General features: G+C 52.0%; 1 protein-coding gene across 3 annotated transcripts in view; it reads left to right on the forward strand.

Annotated features, from left to right (window-relative positions):
* The first annotated feature begins 1,914 nt into the window (after positions 1 to 1,914).
* Positions 1,915 to 15,581, forward strand: part of PTGIS (prostaglandin I2 synthase) — a 36,797-nt gene continuing 23,130 nt past the window's right edge. The window contains exons 1-4 of one of the 3 annotated variants that reach the window (XM_032879003.1): positions 1,915 to 2,009; positions 9,206 to 9,329; positions 11,220 to 11,398; positions 13,998 to 14,141. In XM_032879003.1, coding sequence (XP_032734894.1) covers positions 1,957 to 2,009; positions 9,206 to 9,329; positions 11,220 to 11,398; positions 13,998 to 14,141 — 500 coding nt within the window. In that variant the 5' untranslated portion in view covers positions 1,915 to 1,956. Of the gene's footprint in view, positions 2,017 to 2,751; positions 2,880 to 9,205; positions 9,330 to 11,219; positions 11,399 to 13,997; positions 14,142 to 15,581 lie in introns of those variants that run through there. The other 2 variants (XM_032879004.1, XM_032879002.1) reach the window with 2 other exon arrangements.

Below are 15,581 nucleotides of genomic sequence, written 5' to 3' on the forward strand. Positions count from 1 at the left end.
AGCTATTCTTTAGCTCGGGTTTGGGGTTCTGCAATTTTCCTGGCCTCCCCTCAGGACACCCCACCATCACATCCTCACACTACAGCCTCCAGAGAAGAGGAGGCAAAGAGGAAGGGAAAAAATCTCCGAGAATCCCCCAGCAGAGGTCCAGAAGGCTCCCACATGGCCTCACCAGGACCAATTCCTAGCAAAGAGGGATATCCCTGCTTGGGCCAGACCAATAGGAAGAAGGCGGGGCCGCCTTCCTAAACATGTGCCCCATTCCTGAATGAAATCAGGTTCCATTAGCAAAGGTAGGGGCCAGGGGCCCCAATACATTCTTCTCTTATTGATGTGGGAACAGCTGGTCTCCATCCCCCTGGGGTGAGGGAGGGGGAGTCGTCCCTAGATTGAGTAGGCAGGAGAGACATACTATTTGGGAGTGATTTGGACTGGGGAGCTGCTGGTTTACATTCAAGCCTGGGAAGTGAGGTGGAAGAGCTGACATTTATTGAGCACCTACTGTATACCAGCCCCCATGCTGGATGATTTCTGTCTCTCATCGTGTAAACCAGTCCTCACAACAGACCTATGAGGAAGGAATTATTCTGCCCATTTTTCAGATGGTGAAACTGAGACCTAGCCCTGATCACATATATGGTGAGAGGCTGAACTGGATTAAGTGCTGACAGCAGTTCACTTTCACAAATGCTCCCTCGTGTATCTGGCATCCAAGACGTGTCCGCCAGATCACGTCATTTCCTCAGCTCCACTGACAAGGCACCCTGCCTCAGGGAGGTGAAGCAGACTGCTCAGAGTCACACAGTTGAGCATTGGCCAAGCTGGGCTGTGAACCCCACTGCCAGAAGGCTGCCCCATTGTGCTCCCCAAATTTGGATAAAACCCTACAAGCCTGTTCTGTGGCCTTTTTGGGATTGTTGGCTTTGTAGGCGGATAAGCTAGATAAATAAACAAGAGGTTCAGTCAACTCCTTTTGCCTCTTGATGTTCTGAATCCAGAGGACACATGAGGGTCATCCAGCTGCCTTGACAGCCAACATTAAACAGGCAAATAAATGAATCTTTAACATCATAGCAGGAATGTTAAGTACTGTCAAGAAAAAAACTGAAACAGGTTAAGGCAATAGAGAATGACGGCATGACCGCTTTAGACCAGGTGGTCAGGGAAGGCCTCTTGGAGGAGGTGACAGTTGAATAGGGAGAGCGGGATGAAGGATGTGATGGAAAGAGCCAGCTGTGCAAGTCCTGAGAGATGGTTGGAGACAGAGGGAGTATTGCATGCAAAGGTCCTCCTTGGGGAAGGACAAGAGATGAGTGTGATTGGAGCAGAGTTGGGGAGGGAAACAGTGAAGGGCATGAGGTTAGGGAGGGAAAAGTGGGAGGCGGCAGGTCATGCTAGTCATTAACAGGACCTCATAAGAGCTGTGCTTTGAGTGAGATGGAGCCATGGGAAGTTCTGAGCAGGATTCAGTTACAAGATCTGACTTGGTTCTAACAGGATTCATCTTTGGAGCAAGGAGGCTGAAACCAGGAGACCAAGGAGGAGGAACAGCTCCTCCAGGGGGCTACTAGAAAGACAGAAAGGAAACCTGCCTAAAGGCACCAGCAGGGGTGCCTGGGGGCTCAGTCCGATAAACCTCTGGCTCTTGCTTTCATCTCAGGCCATGATCTCATGAGTCAGGACGTTATCCGTGGGGAGGTCAAACCCAGCATTAAGAGATCACTCACGATCATCACGGAGTCCGCTTGTGATTCTCTCTTTCTCTCTCTGTCCACCCCCCTCTTGAATAAATAAATAAATCTTAAAAAAAAAAAAGGGCACCCAAGCAGTAAGAAACAGACATGGGATTAGAATCAGGCCTCCGCCTACTGACTCACAACAGTCACCTGTGCCAAGCACAGTTGTTTGCAACCTCTTTTCGCTGACAAGTTCACATTAATTTCTCACAACTTCGACATGTCTGTTCTGACCAGGAGCTGGCCTCAGAGCCGGTGTAAATCATTTGAGGAGTCAGTGGTGAGCGTGGGGGCGGGGGGTTCCTCCTAGCACCCAGGGGTGGTCTCTTGCAGAGTTACAAGACCTGGAGACTGGCACCCTCCATCACTCAGCCTCTACTGTGCTCCAGTACGGGTCTGGGTGCCTTACCGGGTTTCCTGCAGCAGGGGAGGACTCGGTGACTCAGAGCTAATCCGGGGCAGCTGTTGTAGCTCCGTTCACTGTGCTATTGAAGGTAACAGCGCCCTGTAATCCAGCCAACCCCACCTAGTCCAAACAGGCTAGAGAACTCCAGGTCCGGGGTGAGGATGGGATGAGACTGTAGGTAGAATGTGGGCCTCTCCCACGCCTCTTACTACATCTACCCGTGTCCCCACATCACCTCCCATCCTCGTACCCCCTTCCCTATCCCCATCACCCCTGGGTTTCCCCATAGTCCATCTCCTCCTCTTCTCCCTCCCCTCCCTCCCCAGAACCTACCATCCCTCCCTCCCAGGAACCCCTCCTCTTCCCTGCATCACCCCTCCCGTCCCACCTTGTCCATACCGCCCCCCGCCCCCCAGCTGCCCTCCGCTCCATCCCACATTTTCCACCCCCCTTTCCGGGCCCTGGCAGGGGGCCGCGCCGCCGAGCTGGGGGAGGGGCTCCCTGAGGGCGCCCCGCCCCCCGGGACCCCGGCGCCGTCGGCGGGCCCGCCCCCTGCCCCACAGCTGCAGGCGCGCGGGGAGCGAGGGCGGCTGGGCCGAGAGGCACCTGAGCGCCCCGGAGCCCGCGCGCCGCCGCACCCCGCCCGCCGCCCGCCGCCCCGCCATGTCCTGGGCCCTGCTCCTCGGGCTCCTGGCTGCGCTGCTGCTGCTGCTGCTGCTGAGCCGCCGGCGCACGCGGTGAGTGTCCCCGCCCGTCCCACCGCCCGGACAAAGGGGCGCCTTCGTGGGGTCCCGAGCCGCGCCGGCCCGCCGTCCCCGCTCCCCCGGCGGAGCCCCCCGCGAGGGGCGAAGGGGCTCTGGACCGGTCCGCCGCCCCACCCCGGGGAGGGCGCCCGGCCGCGCCGCCGCCGCGAGAGGCTCCCCGCGGGGAGGAGGCGCGGGAAGTAGGGGACGGGGTGGGGGACCCGTCCGATGGCTCCCGGTGCACAGCGCTCGGCCGGCACCTGCGCCGGGCTTTCGGGGCAGAGAGCCCGGGGTCTCCCGGTGGGGAGTGGGTGCGTGGACGGGCTCGAGCGGCTCCGGGTGCGAGAAGCCCCCTCCTGCTCCTCAGCCTCTGCCTGGGTCCCCCTATTCGAGCCAGTCCCCAGCCTCTGTAGGGTAGCCTTGCTCCTCGCCCCATTGCACAGATGCGAGTGTTGAGGCTGGGGAAGGCAGAGGCCCTGAAGGATGCCCTTTTACCGGCCCTGGAACCATTTTCCATGGGATACCCCCTCCTGGACGAGGGAGCTCCGTAGGCTCGGACCCAGAAAGGGGTCTCCCCTCCCCGGAGACCCCACAGCCTGACAGGGTAGACCAGGGACCAAACTTAACAGCTTTCTCATCCCAGAGGTTGTCCTGCTCTGCTATTTAGGATATGCAAATCTCATACATCTCAAATCAGGGACATGGCAGTAGGTCTTTCTTTTATAAAATATTTAAAAAATTGATTTGGAATAGCCCATGGAATAGCTGAGTACATTCGACTTGAGTATTTGTGCTGTTATAGATAAGACTGAAGCCCTTCCCTTCCTTTCCGGCAATTTCAGACTTCTTTGTTGATCAGGGCTCCCTCATAGGGCTGCCTGAGAGCAGGGCTGGCGGGGAAACTTCCAGATTTTTTTTTTTAAGTACGCTTTTTATTTTAGACTGCTTTTATATTTACAGAAAAGTTGCCAAGGTTGTACAAAGAGTGCCCAAATACCCCTCATCCAGTTTCCGCCGTTGTTAACACTTTACACTATGGTGGTAAGTTCGTCAAAACTAAAAACCAAGACTGGTCCGTTAAGATCAAGCAAACTCCAGACTTAATTTGAATTTCATCAGTTTTTCCATCATGTCCTCCTGTGCCAGGATCCAGTTCAGAGTACCACACTACCTTAATTATACCTCTTCCACGGGGCTGTAGGTAATACAGGGCAGTGTGTGTGTGAGCATGAAATGAGAGAGTGCCTGAAAATTCCAGAACATTTCTGGGAACTTTTAATTTTTAAACAATGTATGTTAAATTTCCAAACAATAAACTCATGATATTTTCCTTCAACCTCTGGACACCTTTTCAGGTTAGATTTAAAACTATGTATTCATTCATTTGCCTGAAAAAGTAAATGAGGAAAAAAGGAAAAATTTAGTTTTTTCTATGAAGAAACGAATTATTCTTCGGAAGTGGTCAGGCTTTTTGGAAACTCTGGAGGTGTTTTCAGTCTGTGCATTTGTTTTTTTTTTTCCCCCCTCCAGATTTTAGTTTTATATCCGTCCATATTGCTACATGGAGATCTGATTCATTCTTTTGATTGCCTGTGTAGTATTCCATAGTAGGAATAAATGGAAGGTTTCTTTTTTCCCTTTTTATTCCTGTCCCCGTTGATGGACTCTTAGGTTGTCTCCAGCGTTTTTGCTGTTTCGGACAAAGTGTTGTGGTCTTCCCTTGAGACCCACTCCTCTGTGCTCTACTCCGGGGTAGATGGGGCAGCCGTAAACCACATAGATTCTGGGAGGCAGAGTCCCTGGGTGCTCAGCCTATGGAAATTCTCAGCCTCTAGGAATAAGAACAACCTGAGTGACTTCTCTCTGCCTTAGTTCTCCAATCTTTAAAATGGGGAGGATAATGGGAATAGGAGAGAGTGGAATTGCTGGGTTAGAAAAAATGCCAGTTAAATGTTGTTTGAGAAAATTCTTGCTCTAATTCAGAGAGCAAATTTATCTTTGGGGGTGTGTTGTTGATTTTTATACCTGGTGGCTTAGGAGGGCCAGCAAGTGGGTACTGGGGAGAAGTGTGGGTGTCGGGGTCACGGACAGCTCAGGGGCAGCTGGGAGGACCCTGGGGAGATCCCACGGGGACTCCACAATTCAGGTCTCAATCTCATTTTCTTCTCCCAGCTCAGTAGGGGGCACTCTTGTTCCTTCCATTTTACAGAGGAGGGAACTGAGGCTCAGGGAGGCTAAGCTACTTGTCCAGGGTCTGCCTGGTTTCCAAATCTGGGCTGTAAGAATTTTTAATTCCCCGGAAAAACGAATTTCCATGCTCCCCACACAGTTTATTTGTAATCTGAACACTCAAAAGTCTTAGAACCATATGATGTTAAGATGGTAAGATGTGGCTGTAACCAGAAGGTTCTTAAGGAGGGACAAATAAGTGTTGCAAAAGAGGCATCTGACCCTAATGCTGTGTAGAGTGAGCCAGTGTGAGTCAAACAAGGAAAGCCCAACACCTTCCCTTCTGCTCGCTGACCCTCGAGGTACGGCTCACCACACTGCGTTATGGCTGAGGCCTGCAAGGGCTCGGTGACCTCCTCAGGGCCACATAGGAATTATATCCCACATCTAGCTGGTTCCAAAAATTCATGCTTTTCTCAGTAAAAAGCGAAAAGGAAAAGGAAAGGAGAAGAAGAACGACTTCAGTCGATTAGCAGCTGTCTTTACCTCTCATTTGCTTTTTAAGTTAAAATTTGTAATTATCAAAAATCTCAACTATCCAGAAAAATAATAGCGTAAGAATCCCCACGTATGGATCCCCTTTTGATCTGACAGCATTTTTACAAAAAAATTACAGATGGTATAGTATCTCTCCAGGGAATATTTCAGAATGCGCATCAAAAACAACTACGGTTCTATTATTCTGCCTGAGGATATAAAAATTCTTAATGTCCTCTAGTCTCCAGTCCAGACTTCTGCAGTTACGGCAAGGATATTAAAACCCAGCTTGGTAACTGTGACTGTCTTCTGCTGGGACAGGTTGTGAGCTGGAATTAGGAGGCCTTGGGTCGGTAATTAGGAGTCTGATTTCTGTGACCACTGGGGCTCATGATCTGCAGACAGGTGTCAGAAACCTTCTTCCTGCTTTCCTTTCGGGCCTTGGTTTCTCCATCCGTACCCTGCGTGCCTTAGCCACTCTGCGGACAGAGTACATTGCCCTCTCTTGCTCTCTGGGCGCATGTGTCTGCTGCTTGCTCTAGGAGTACTGGAAGAGGTCTCCGGGTGGGAGTCCCCTCTTCCGGGGCACCAGAGGGCACCCTAGCATCAGGTGAGGGTCCCCTGGTGGCCCAGGATCTAGGCCTTTGAAGGATACGAAATTTCTAGGCACAATTAGATCTATCTCATTCCAACATGCACTAACCAGAGGCCGCCAAATGGAGGTCCATGGCCAGATTCAGCACCAATGAGGGGCTGCTGTGTGCCACACAGAGAGCAAGAGGAGAAAATTGGGGAGTTTCCACAAACAAAATTCCCCATTTCCAACTCCTCATGAAAAATGGGACAATGGAGCAGCACCTGAGGGGTCTCCAGAGAAGAGCCCTCTCCCAGACTCGCCACAGTCCCCACCACTCCTTGTTGCCTCTCTTGCCCATCTGTTCTATCCCTCTCCTTGCTCTGACTGTTCCTTACTTTGTTGAGAATTCTCTGAACCTTCTGTATCGGTTACAAAAACGGGAAGACAAAAACTAGAGCAAAATGGCCACATGCTTTTTCTACACAGTGGGAGGCAAGGGGCAGGAGGTGGGAAGCCAAAAGGAGTCCTTGGAAAGGATGGGTCCAGCACTTTAAGTGGAAGCTCAGGTTTCGGAAACCAGCCCCCCGCTGCCTCCCCCAGGAAATCGTCCCAGAGCCCAAGGCTCTGAATGGAGGCACACTACTGGATAGAAAGGAAGTCTACCCACACGGCACAGCTGAGTGACACAGCCTCTGCTCTGGGCAATCTGGAGTCCCTTGACTCCCTCAGCAACTCTAGGGGGCAGGTGCTGCTCTTTGAGCACCAACTGAATACATGAATCATGCATCTGACACGTATGTCCTAGACGCCTGCTCTGTGCCAGGCGCTGGTGTAAGTGTTGGGGGCGGCGACAGGTGTCTACTTTGGTGGAACTTCCGTCCTGTGTAGGTATAATACTTCAGGGCACAAAGCGGGGGTGATACGCATCCTTAACTCCCTCCCTTTATTTGCAGAGTGTTGAGTGGGAGAGAGATGGGACAGGTGGTGAGGCTGGCAATGGAGTCTGTGAGTGAGGAGTGGGCAGTTTGGGAGGAACCCATGTGATGGGAACTAAAGCTGGGGTGGGAGGGGGGGTGGTGGTGGTCAGAAAAGGTGTCCCGGAATCTGAAACAGGAAGGGCAGGCTGTGTGGGCAGGAGCTGGGGATGAGAGGGTCCAGCACTCCCCAGGGCCTGACAGTGCCTCAAAATAGTGAGAGTGGTTGAGGCTAGAGACCGCAGACCCCAAAATAGAGCCTCCTTCATCCCTGCTAGCTGATGGCTGAGTCACCCTGGAATGTGGCCTGGGCCGGAGCTGGATTCAGAGCCCAGCCTCCGAGAGCCAGTGACCACATCAGGAGTCAGACGCCTGGGCTCCCAGCTTCCTGCCTTTGTCTGAGCCTCCTTGGGACTTTTCTGGGGGGACAATGGAAGTTGCCAGAAATAACACCTGACTTGTGGGAGAGTTCTGGCAGCAGCCCGGACAAAGAGCAAGGAAAGGAAGCTCTAGCCCTGCCCCTACCCCCAAAGATGTCTTGGGGGAAGAAAAGCCCCCCGTCCTGGAAGTAGGGGAGCCGGATGCTAGCCTCGCCTCCACTTCCATTGTTGCTCCCCTGGCTGATCACAGTAGTCTCTGTGTTGAGACTTTTTTTTTTTTAAAGGTTTTATTTATTTGACAGAGAGATAGAGAGTACAAGTAGGCAAAGCAGCAGGCAGAGGAATAGGGAGAAGCAGGCTCTCCACTGAGCAGGAGCCCAATGTGGGGCTCGATCCCAGACCCTGGGATCATGACCTGAGCTGAAGGCAGCCGCTTTAACCAACTGTGCGCCCAGTGTGGAGCCTGACGCAGGGCTCGATCTCATGACCCTGAGATCACGACCTGAGCCTAAATCAAGAGTGGGGTGCCTGTCGGAGCCATGGTGGCTCTTTGTCTTTTTACTGTTGAGTTATATCTCCTTTATCTTATCACACTTCCCACTCCCTGAAATGCTTTTGCTTTTTTTTTTCTTTTTGTCTGCCTCCCCTTATGAGTATGGAAGAGCCGTGAAGTCAGGCGCCTCGCCTCTCCGCTCGCGGCTGTATCTCCAGCACGCAGAGCGGTGCCTGCTCCCTAGTTAGTATTTGCTGAGCGAGTAAATGACTGTGGTGACTGGAGATGGGATGACTCAGTCATTCAGCAGACCAGGAGCTCTCTGCATCCCTGTGGTCCTGATAATTCTAAGATGAGAACACTCCTTCCAGTCTGGGTCAGTCATGGTGGTGACGTAGCTCTCCCTAGCTAACAGCCCCTCTCCCAGAGGATGGTGGGCCAGGGGTGGCCGGGGGTCAGTGATCAGGCCAGTCCTTCCACTATCTTCTGCCACTCCCACCATGCTCTCCAGTCTTGACTTTTCCCTGTGGGCATGACAGGGAGTATGAGGTGACCAAAGCCCTGTCCAGGCTGGCTCAGGCAGAGAGCTCTGGGTCCTTGTACTACTGAGTTCTAGAAAGCTCTCACACCCACAGGGAAGTGATTGGACTTCCTAACATGTACCAAGGTCTACTGGTCACCCAGCTTTTGCTCTTGGTCCCCTGTAATCCATCTTCTACTCAGTAGCCAAAAGGATTCTGGAAAGAAAGAAAAAAAAAAAAAAGCCTAAGTCAAATCATGTCCTTTTGCTACTCGAGACTCCCGGGGCTCCCACCTCACTCAAGAGGAGAGGCTAAAGTCCTCACAGGTGCGTCCAGACCCCTGCATGGTCTGGCATCCGTTACCAATCTGGCCTCAGCTTCTGCTGTTTCCCCTTGCTCCCTCCAATCCAGCCACATTGGCCTACTTATTGTTCTAGGAACACACCAGGCATGATGGCGCCTCAGGGCCTTTGCACTTGCTCCTTCTGTCCGGAAGGCTCTTCTTCCAGATATCTATGTGGCTCCTTCCCTCACCGCCTTCAGATCTTTCTCAAATATTTCAGGGAAGCCTGCTCCGCCCTCTCTACTTAAAAATCACACCCCATGCCCCACTCTCTTTGTCTTCTTCCCGGCTTAATCAAATGGTGATAAGTACTGTGGCTTCTGCAGGCGACCTGGCGAGCCTCCCCTGGACCTGGGCAGTATCCCTTGGTTGGGCCATGCGTTGGAGTTTGGAAAAGATGCTGCCAGCTTCCTCACTAGGATGAAGAAGAAGCATGGTGATATCTTTACTGTAAGTGCCGCCTGTGCCTCTAGGGGCAGGAAGGGAAGGAGATGAGCAGCTGGGCTGGCCATACTGGTGTTCGCAGATTCCTTCTACATCCTTCCATACACTAACCCACCCATCCACTGGTCCTACCAACTTTCTATCCATTTTTCCATCCAACTGTACAGTCGGCACTTAACTAACATCCGTTCCTTCATTGTCCCTTTAGCATCTTCCCATCATTGAGTTATTCGATGTCCAGTTCTTGTATGTCCATCCAGCCAACCCCTATCCATCCACCCAGCTTCCATCTACCCAACAACCATCCATCCATCCATCCAACATTTATCCATCTTCCTGTCTACTCAGTATATAAGCAGCATCCTTCCATCCTAATATCCATTAAACCCTCATTCATGTACTCCATTTCCATCAAACCTCTATCCACTCACCCATCTTTCCATATATCTATCTAACATCTGTCTATCCATCCATTTATCCATCATCCAACCTTTCATCTGTCTACCCAAATGTATCTAGCATCCTTCCATTCATGTACCTAACATCTATCCAGTTTTTATCTATACATTCAGTATTTTTTTTGGGGTGAGCCTAGTGCGGGGTTTGAACTTACAACTGTGAGATCAAGACCTGAGCTAAGATCAAGAGTCAGGCAGTTAATTGACTGAACCTCCATATGTTCAGTTTCTACCAACTTCCATTTATCTACCCATCTTCCTGTCCATCTGCCACTATGAACCTAACATCTGGTTACCTATCCATCCAGTATCCAATGTCTGCGTACTCTGTGTGCATCTATTTATGTCTCCATCCATCCATCCATCCATCCATCCCCTCAACATCCAAACAACCAGCACATCCATCTACCTTCCATGTATCCTTTCAAGTTCCACCCATCCAGCATTCATCCTTCAATCCTTTTACCCAGTATCCACCGAGGACCCTGCCATCGTGTACCCAACATACATTCAGACTTTTAGTTTCCAGCTAACCTTTAGCTACTCCTGCATTCATCTTTCCATCCAACATACATTCACTGACGACATCCTTCTGTTTACCCACCCATCTAACAGTCTGTTCAACAGCATATTTTCTTGGATATTGGCCTATATTTCAAAGATTTATTTACTTATTTTAGCGGGTGGGGGTGGGACAGAGAGAGGGAGGGGGAATCAGCACAAAGCCCAATGCGGGGCTTGATCTTATGACCCTGAGATCATGACCCAATGGTCTGTATTTTATAAGAGTTTGATTAACGTGACTCCCAGATCACACTTTGGAAACGGGCCAAGGCAGTGGGTGGTTAGGATTGTGTGACCCGCCCCCCTGCCTCCCCCCCGACCCGCCCCAGCAGATGTTTGAGGGAAGAATGCCGTTTCCTTTGTTAATTACAGGCTTACAGCTCTCCATGGCTCCTTCCCTTCTTGGGCAGCATAGCCTCCCACAGAAGCAGGTACTGCTGGCACGTCCGCTAGCCTGAACCCAACAGCATCCCTTCATCCGTCCGTCCGTCTGCCTACCCAAGACGCACACAGCATCCATCTGCTGCCTTCTGGGGGGCACACTCTCCCCTGGAGGCTGGGGATCTGGCAGTAACCGAGATAATGATGGGAGGTACTTAAGAGCGAGGTGGTTAAGAGCACAACCTGTGATGCAGAAAAGCCAGTGGCTGTCCTCACTCTACCACGTCTCAGCTGCGTGATCTCAGGCACATCCCATGCCTTCTCTAAGCCTCAGTTTCCGGCCATCAGTGGTCCCAACCTCATAGGGTCGTCATGAGGGGTGGCTGAGAGGACACTGTGTGTTAAGTGTCTAGCACAAGGTGGACCCCAGGCCCTGAGAGCTGCTGTCCTTCATAGCGGCTCTCCTCACTCTGTCCCTGCTGACCTCCCACAGGTGCTGGTCGGGGGCAGGTATGTCACCGTCCTCCTGGACCCCCACTCCTATGACGCGGTGGTGTGGGAGCCTCGCAGCAAGCTGGACTTCCACACCTATGCTGTCTTCCTCATGGAGAGGATTTTCGATGTGCAACTCCCACATTACAGCCCCAGTGATGAAAAGGCCAAGATGAAACCGTGAGTGGCTGGAGATGGGGCCTGCGGGAGGCCGGGGAGGGGCTGATGGGCTTCTGCATGGGTAGCCCGGGTGCCGTGCGGCCCGAGTTCATCTCTGCAACAGGCATCCAGTAACGGCATTTTGTTCTGAGAAGACAAACAAACAAAACAAATAATAGCCCAAGAGAATTAGGCAGAAGAAAGGCTGCTTTCATTTTTATTCCTTTTCGGAGGCGGGTCTGATTTCAGTAGGCGGAGACCGGGGTTTGGGTGGGCCGGACCTGGATTCAGATCCCAGCTCGATCACTTCCTAACTATGTGATTTTGAGCAAGTCCCTTGCCCTCTCTGAGCCTCTGTTTCCTCATTGTAAAAGGAAGGGAAGTGGGTGGGGTGATTATTATTTTTGAGTCCATATTCTGTGATCTCATTAGCTTTCCCAGCGATGCTGGAGGGTAGGTCACTCACAGCCCCCACTTTTTGGACGAGGACACTGGGACCCAGAGAGGAGCAGTGACTTGCCCTAGGTCACACAGCAAGAAAGTGGTGCCAGTCCTAAAACACAGGAATCATTCTGTCAACAAGAGGATATGTGAGCACATTTATTCTGCATTCATTATGTCTGCAAATATCTGAGGACCTACTGTACGCCAGTCGCCGTCTAGATGCGGGGCGGGGCTGCACCACGATGCCGACCTGCCTACCATATGCTGGTATTCGCTAGGAATGCTTTACTCTCTGGGCCATTGCCTCAAGAGATAGGTACTTTCATCCCTATCTTACAGTTGAGGAAACAGACTCAGGGAAGTAAAGTGACTTACCCACAGTCCACCGTTAGCAGATGGCACCCCAGAGATTTGAACTCGGATTTGCAGACTCCACAGCCTAGTCCCCTCCAGCTGAAGTACTGAGGAAAGAAGTCTCTGGGTCTGCTAGAGTTCACGCAGTCTGATGGTGATTCATAGTGGTCTGTCTCCAGGAAGGATAGCCTCCTGGGGTTAGGAAAAGCGTCTAGAATGGGTTTTGCAGGACTGCTAAAGCTGAGGAAAGCCAGAGTGTGACATGAACCTCAGTGAGAGGCGATTCCCAGTCTGACCTTGGCTTTGTGGGGTGGCTGCTAAGAATATTTTTGAGCCCAAGTGTCCTCAGTCCTGGCATTCTAGGGGGACCATCAGGTCCCATTGGCAGTAAGAATCCCCAGTTCACTGCATTCTGTCCCCCTACCCAGGGAGGCCTCCGCTTTCCTCCAGTGTCTGCGCTAAGAGATCCTGGGAATTTCCTCCACTGTCTGCCCCGAGTGTTCCTGGGAATTCCCCATCAGCCAGCATGTGGTCTTCTGGGCATAGCTCCCACGTCTGTTAAGGGCTACTGTCTCCATCAAAGACTAGTGCTTAGTGTGGGGTCTGGGTCACTGGTGGGTCAAGGTCAATCACTAGGCCAGCTCCCATTTATCCAGCACTTACCATGTGCAAGGCATGACAGTAAGCCCTTTTACACGTTATCTCACCTGTGTCATGTCTCTCGTGTCTCCAACAATGTTTCAATTTGAACATCCAAAAGCTTATATTTCCTGGGAGTTTGTGGAACCCTTCTGGAGGCTTTCCCCTCTTGAGTTAATCTAGAACCCAGTGGCTTTCTCCATCTACAGGGGTCCACCCTGATTCCGAACAGCAGGTGGAGACAGAGAGCAGGAGGGGTCAGCCCACTGGGCCTGTTCTCGGTGCTGCCTCGAGGTGTCTCTGTGAAACGTTCTTTCTGCCATGTTAAGTGGACACTGTGGGCTTGGCGTGGGGGGAGGTGGAGGATGCGGGGGTGGGGTGACCTTTTCTGGTCTAGATGCCTGCTCATGCTCCAAAGCGGCCTTCACCTCAGACACAAGATCATACCTTCGGTTGGTTTCTAATCACAGGCTCAGCCTTGGCTCGGTGTTGGCTCTGCACTGTGGAGGCTCAGTACAGAGGGGCTTCTGCTTTAGCCACACACCCTGCAAGGCTCCTAGGCACACGTGGTGAGACCAGGTCGCCAGCTCAGGCGACCTAATTCCTCGTGTCGCCTTCACTCGGGGTCATGTCTTTGCAGACCTTGGCCAGGGGGATGCTTTACCCAAACAGGTGTCACTAACTTCAGATCTCAAGGAGAAAGAGTTCCCTGGCTAGTTCTCTCTCCTCCAGAAGTGTGCGGGTTCCTTATCCGAGCTTGTGTGTCCTGAGGAGGGACAGACTGTCATGGTCAGGAGTTCAGACTCTGGGGTGGGGTAGACCAGGGTTTCAATCCCAGCTTCATCGCTTACTGGCTGTGTGACCTCGGGGAAGTTGTGTTCTTCTCTGTCCCTGAGTTTCTCTGTCTGTAAAATGGGTGGCATGGTAGTACCTGGGATCCCTAGAGTTGTCAAACGATGAAATGAGATCATGACACTTGGCACAATAAAAAGCAACTGCCACTGTCATTGTTATTGACAATGATCATAGTAATAATAATAATAATATATTTATGCCAATTGTCTACAGGCCCCCATTGCCAATGAGGAACCAGAGCCCTGGAACCCTAAGGTTTGAGGATGGGGGGCACCTGTATGCACGTTCCCCTTCAGAGGCTGTACACTTACTCTGTTCCCTGCCTTAGGACCCTCCTTCACAGAGACCTCCAGGCACTCACAGACGCCATGTATAGCAACCTCCGCACCATCCTGCTGGGTGACACCTCAGAAGCGGCCAGTGGCTGGCACGAGATGGGTCTCCTCGATTTCTCCTACAGCTGCCTGCTCAGGTGAGCCAGGGTGGCTCCCCATCTCAGGAATGGAGCCCAGCTGCCCGGACCTGGGTCAGCCACTGATAGTGACCACAGGAGCCATGAAGACTTTATGGGTGAGGAAGCAGTTTGGGACACGCAAAGCAAAGACTATAAGATGACCTGTTGTATCTGGGATCCCAGGAGTTTACCTGGCTCAGGCTATGAGTTGAAAAGGAGGCTCACCCGGGTCAGGGAGAGGGACCTTGCCAGCGGTCCGGAGAGGGAATAGCAGATCAAGGTTTTAGAGACCGTCTTGTCCCGTGGCTTCCAAACCTGGGACTTCACAGACCAGGAAAACAGTATTTTGGAGACCAACCCAGGACTTGAATATTTTTTTTACCAGATCTTGTAAACTCAGATCACACACCACACTATCCAACGTCCCTTCCTTCGGCAGTGGCAGACACGATTCCAAGCTCCGGGCATACAGCAGGGGGGAATCAACACCCGAAACTCATACAGCTGACACGAGCTGGAGAGACAGATCACAAACCAGTAAATAAAGACGGATGCGTCCGAGAGGGGAAACATGGCAGCAGAGAGCAGCAGATGGGACGAGAGTGCCTAGGGGGCTCTTTCGACCAGACTGGAAAGGAGGCCTTTACCGAGCGTCTGGCCTCAGAGTTGGGGGCTGGCTACAAGTGCTACCCCCCACCCACCTCTGCTGAGATTGTAGGCAAAGGAGTCAGCAGGTGCAGAGTGGTGGAGGTAAGAGGATGCTTGGCCAGAGGGCCAGTGCTGCTGAGCCCAGCGACTGAGGCGATGAGGTTAAGAAGAGGTCAGAGCACTTGGCTTTGGGAAACCGGGTCTCACTGAGCTTCAAGGCGGGGAAGGGCTTGGGAATTTATTCTAAGTAAGATGAGTGACACTGGGGGTTTGGGCAGTGGCGTGACATGATTGGGCTTGGGTTTTAAAGCTCTCTTTGGCTGCGGATGGAGACCAACCTTGGTTGGGCGGGGTGGGGGTGGTGGTTGTGGCTGTAAAGGCAGAAGGTTCATATTAGGAGGCTGTTGATGTTGGCTGGGTGAGAGAACAGGAGTCTGGACCTGGAGGTGACCAGGAAATGGCGACAAGTGGTAGTTCTGGGGGACAGACGGACTTGGTAGGACCTGCTGAGGATTTGATGGGAGGGGGGTCGGGGAGCATGGGCACAGGCAACAGGAAAGAGCTGGAAGGATAGTCCGTGGATTTCTGGTAGTACCAGTAACTGACCAGCATTTCAGAAACCAAAGACCATTTCAACTACTGCAAAAAAATTAGAAACACGATTTCAGAATGAGGGACAGGCCTTCGCTGGCACATCTGGGCACACAGGTACATTTATGACATCTACATATGTGCTCACATGTAGGCTCAATGTGTGTTAACACTTTTCACCCTCACAACAGCTCCACGAGGCTAGAACTTTACAAACCC

The sequence above is a fragment of the Lontra canadensis genome, unplaced genomic scaffold, assembly GCF_010015895.1.
Source record: "Lontra canadensis isolate GAN:19392208 unplaced genomic scaffold, GSC_riverotter_1.0 scaffold65, whole genome shotgun sequence".
NCBI lineage: Eukaryota > Metazoa > Chordata > Mammalia > Carnivora > Mustelidae > Lontra > Lontra canadensis.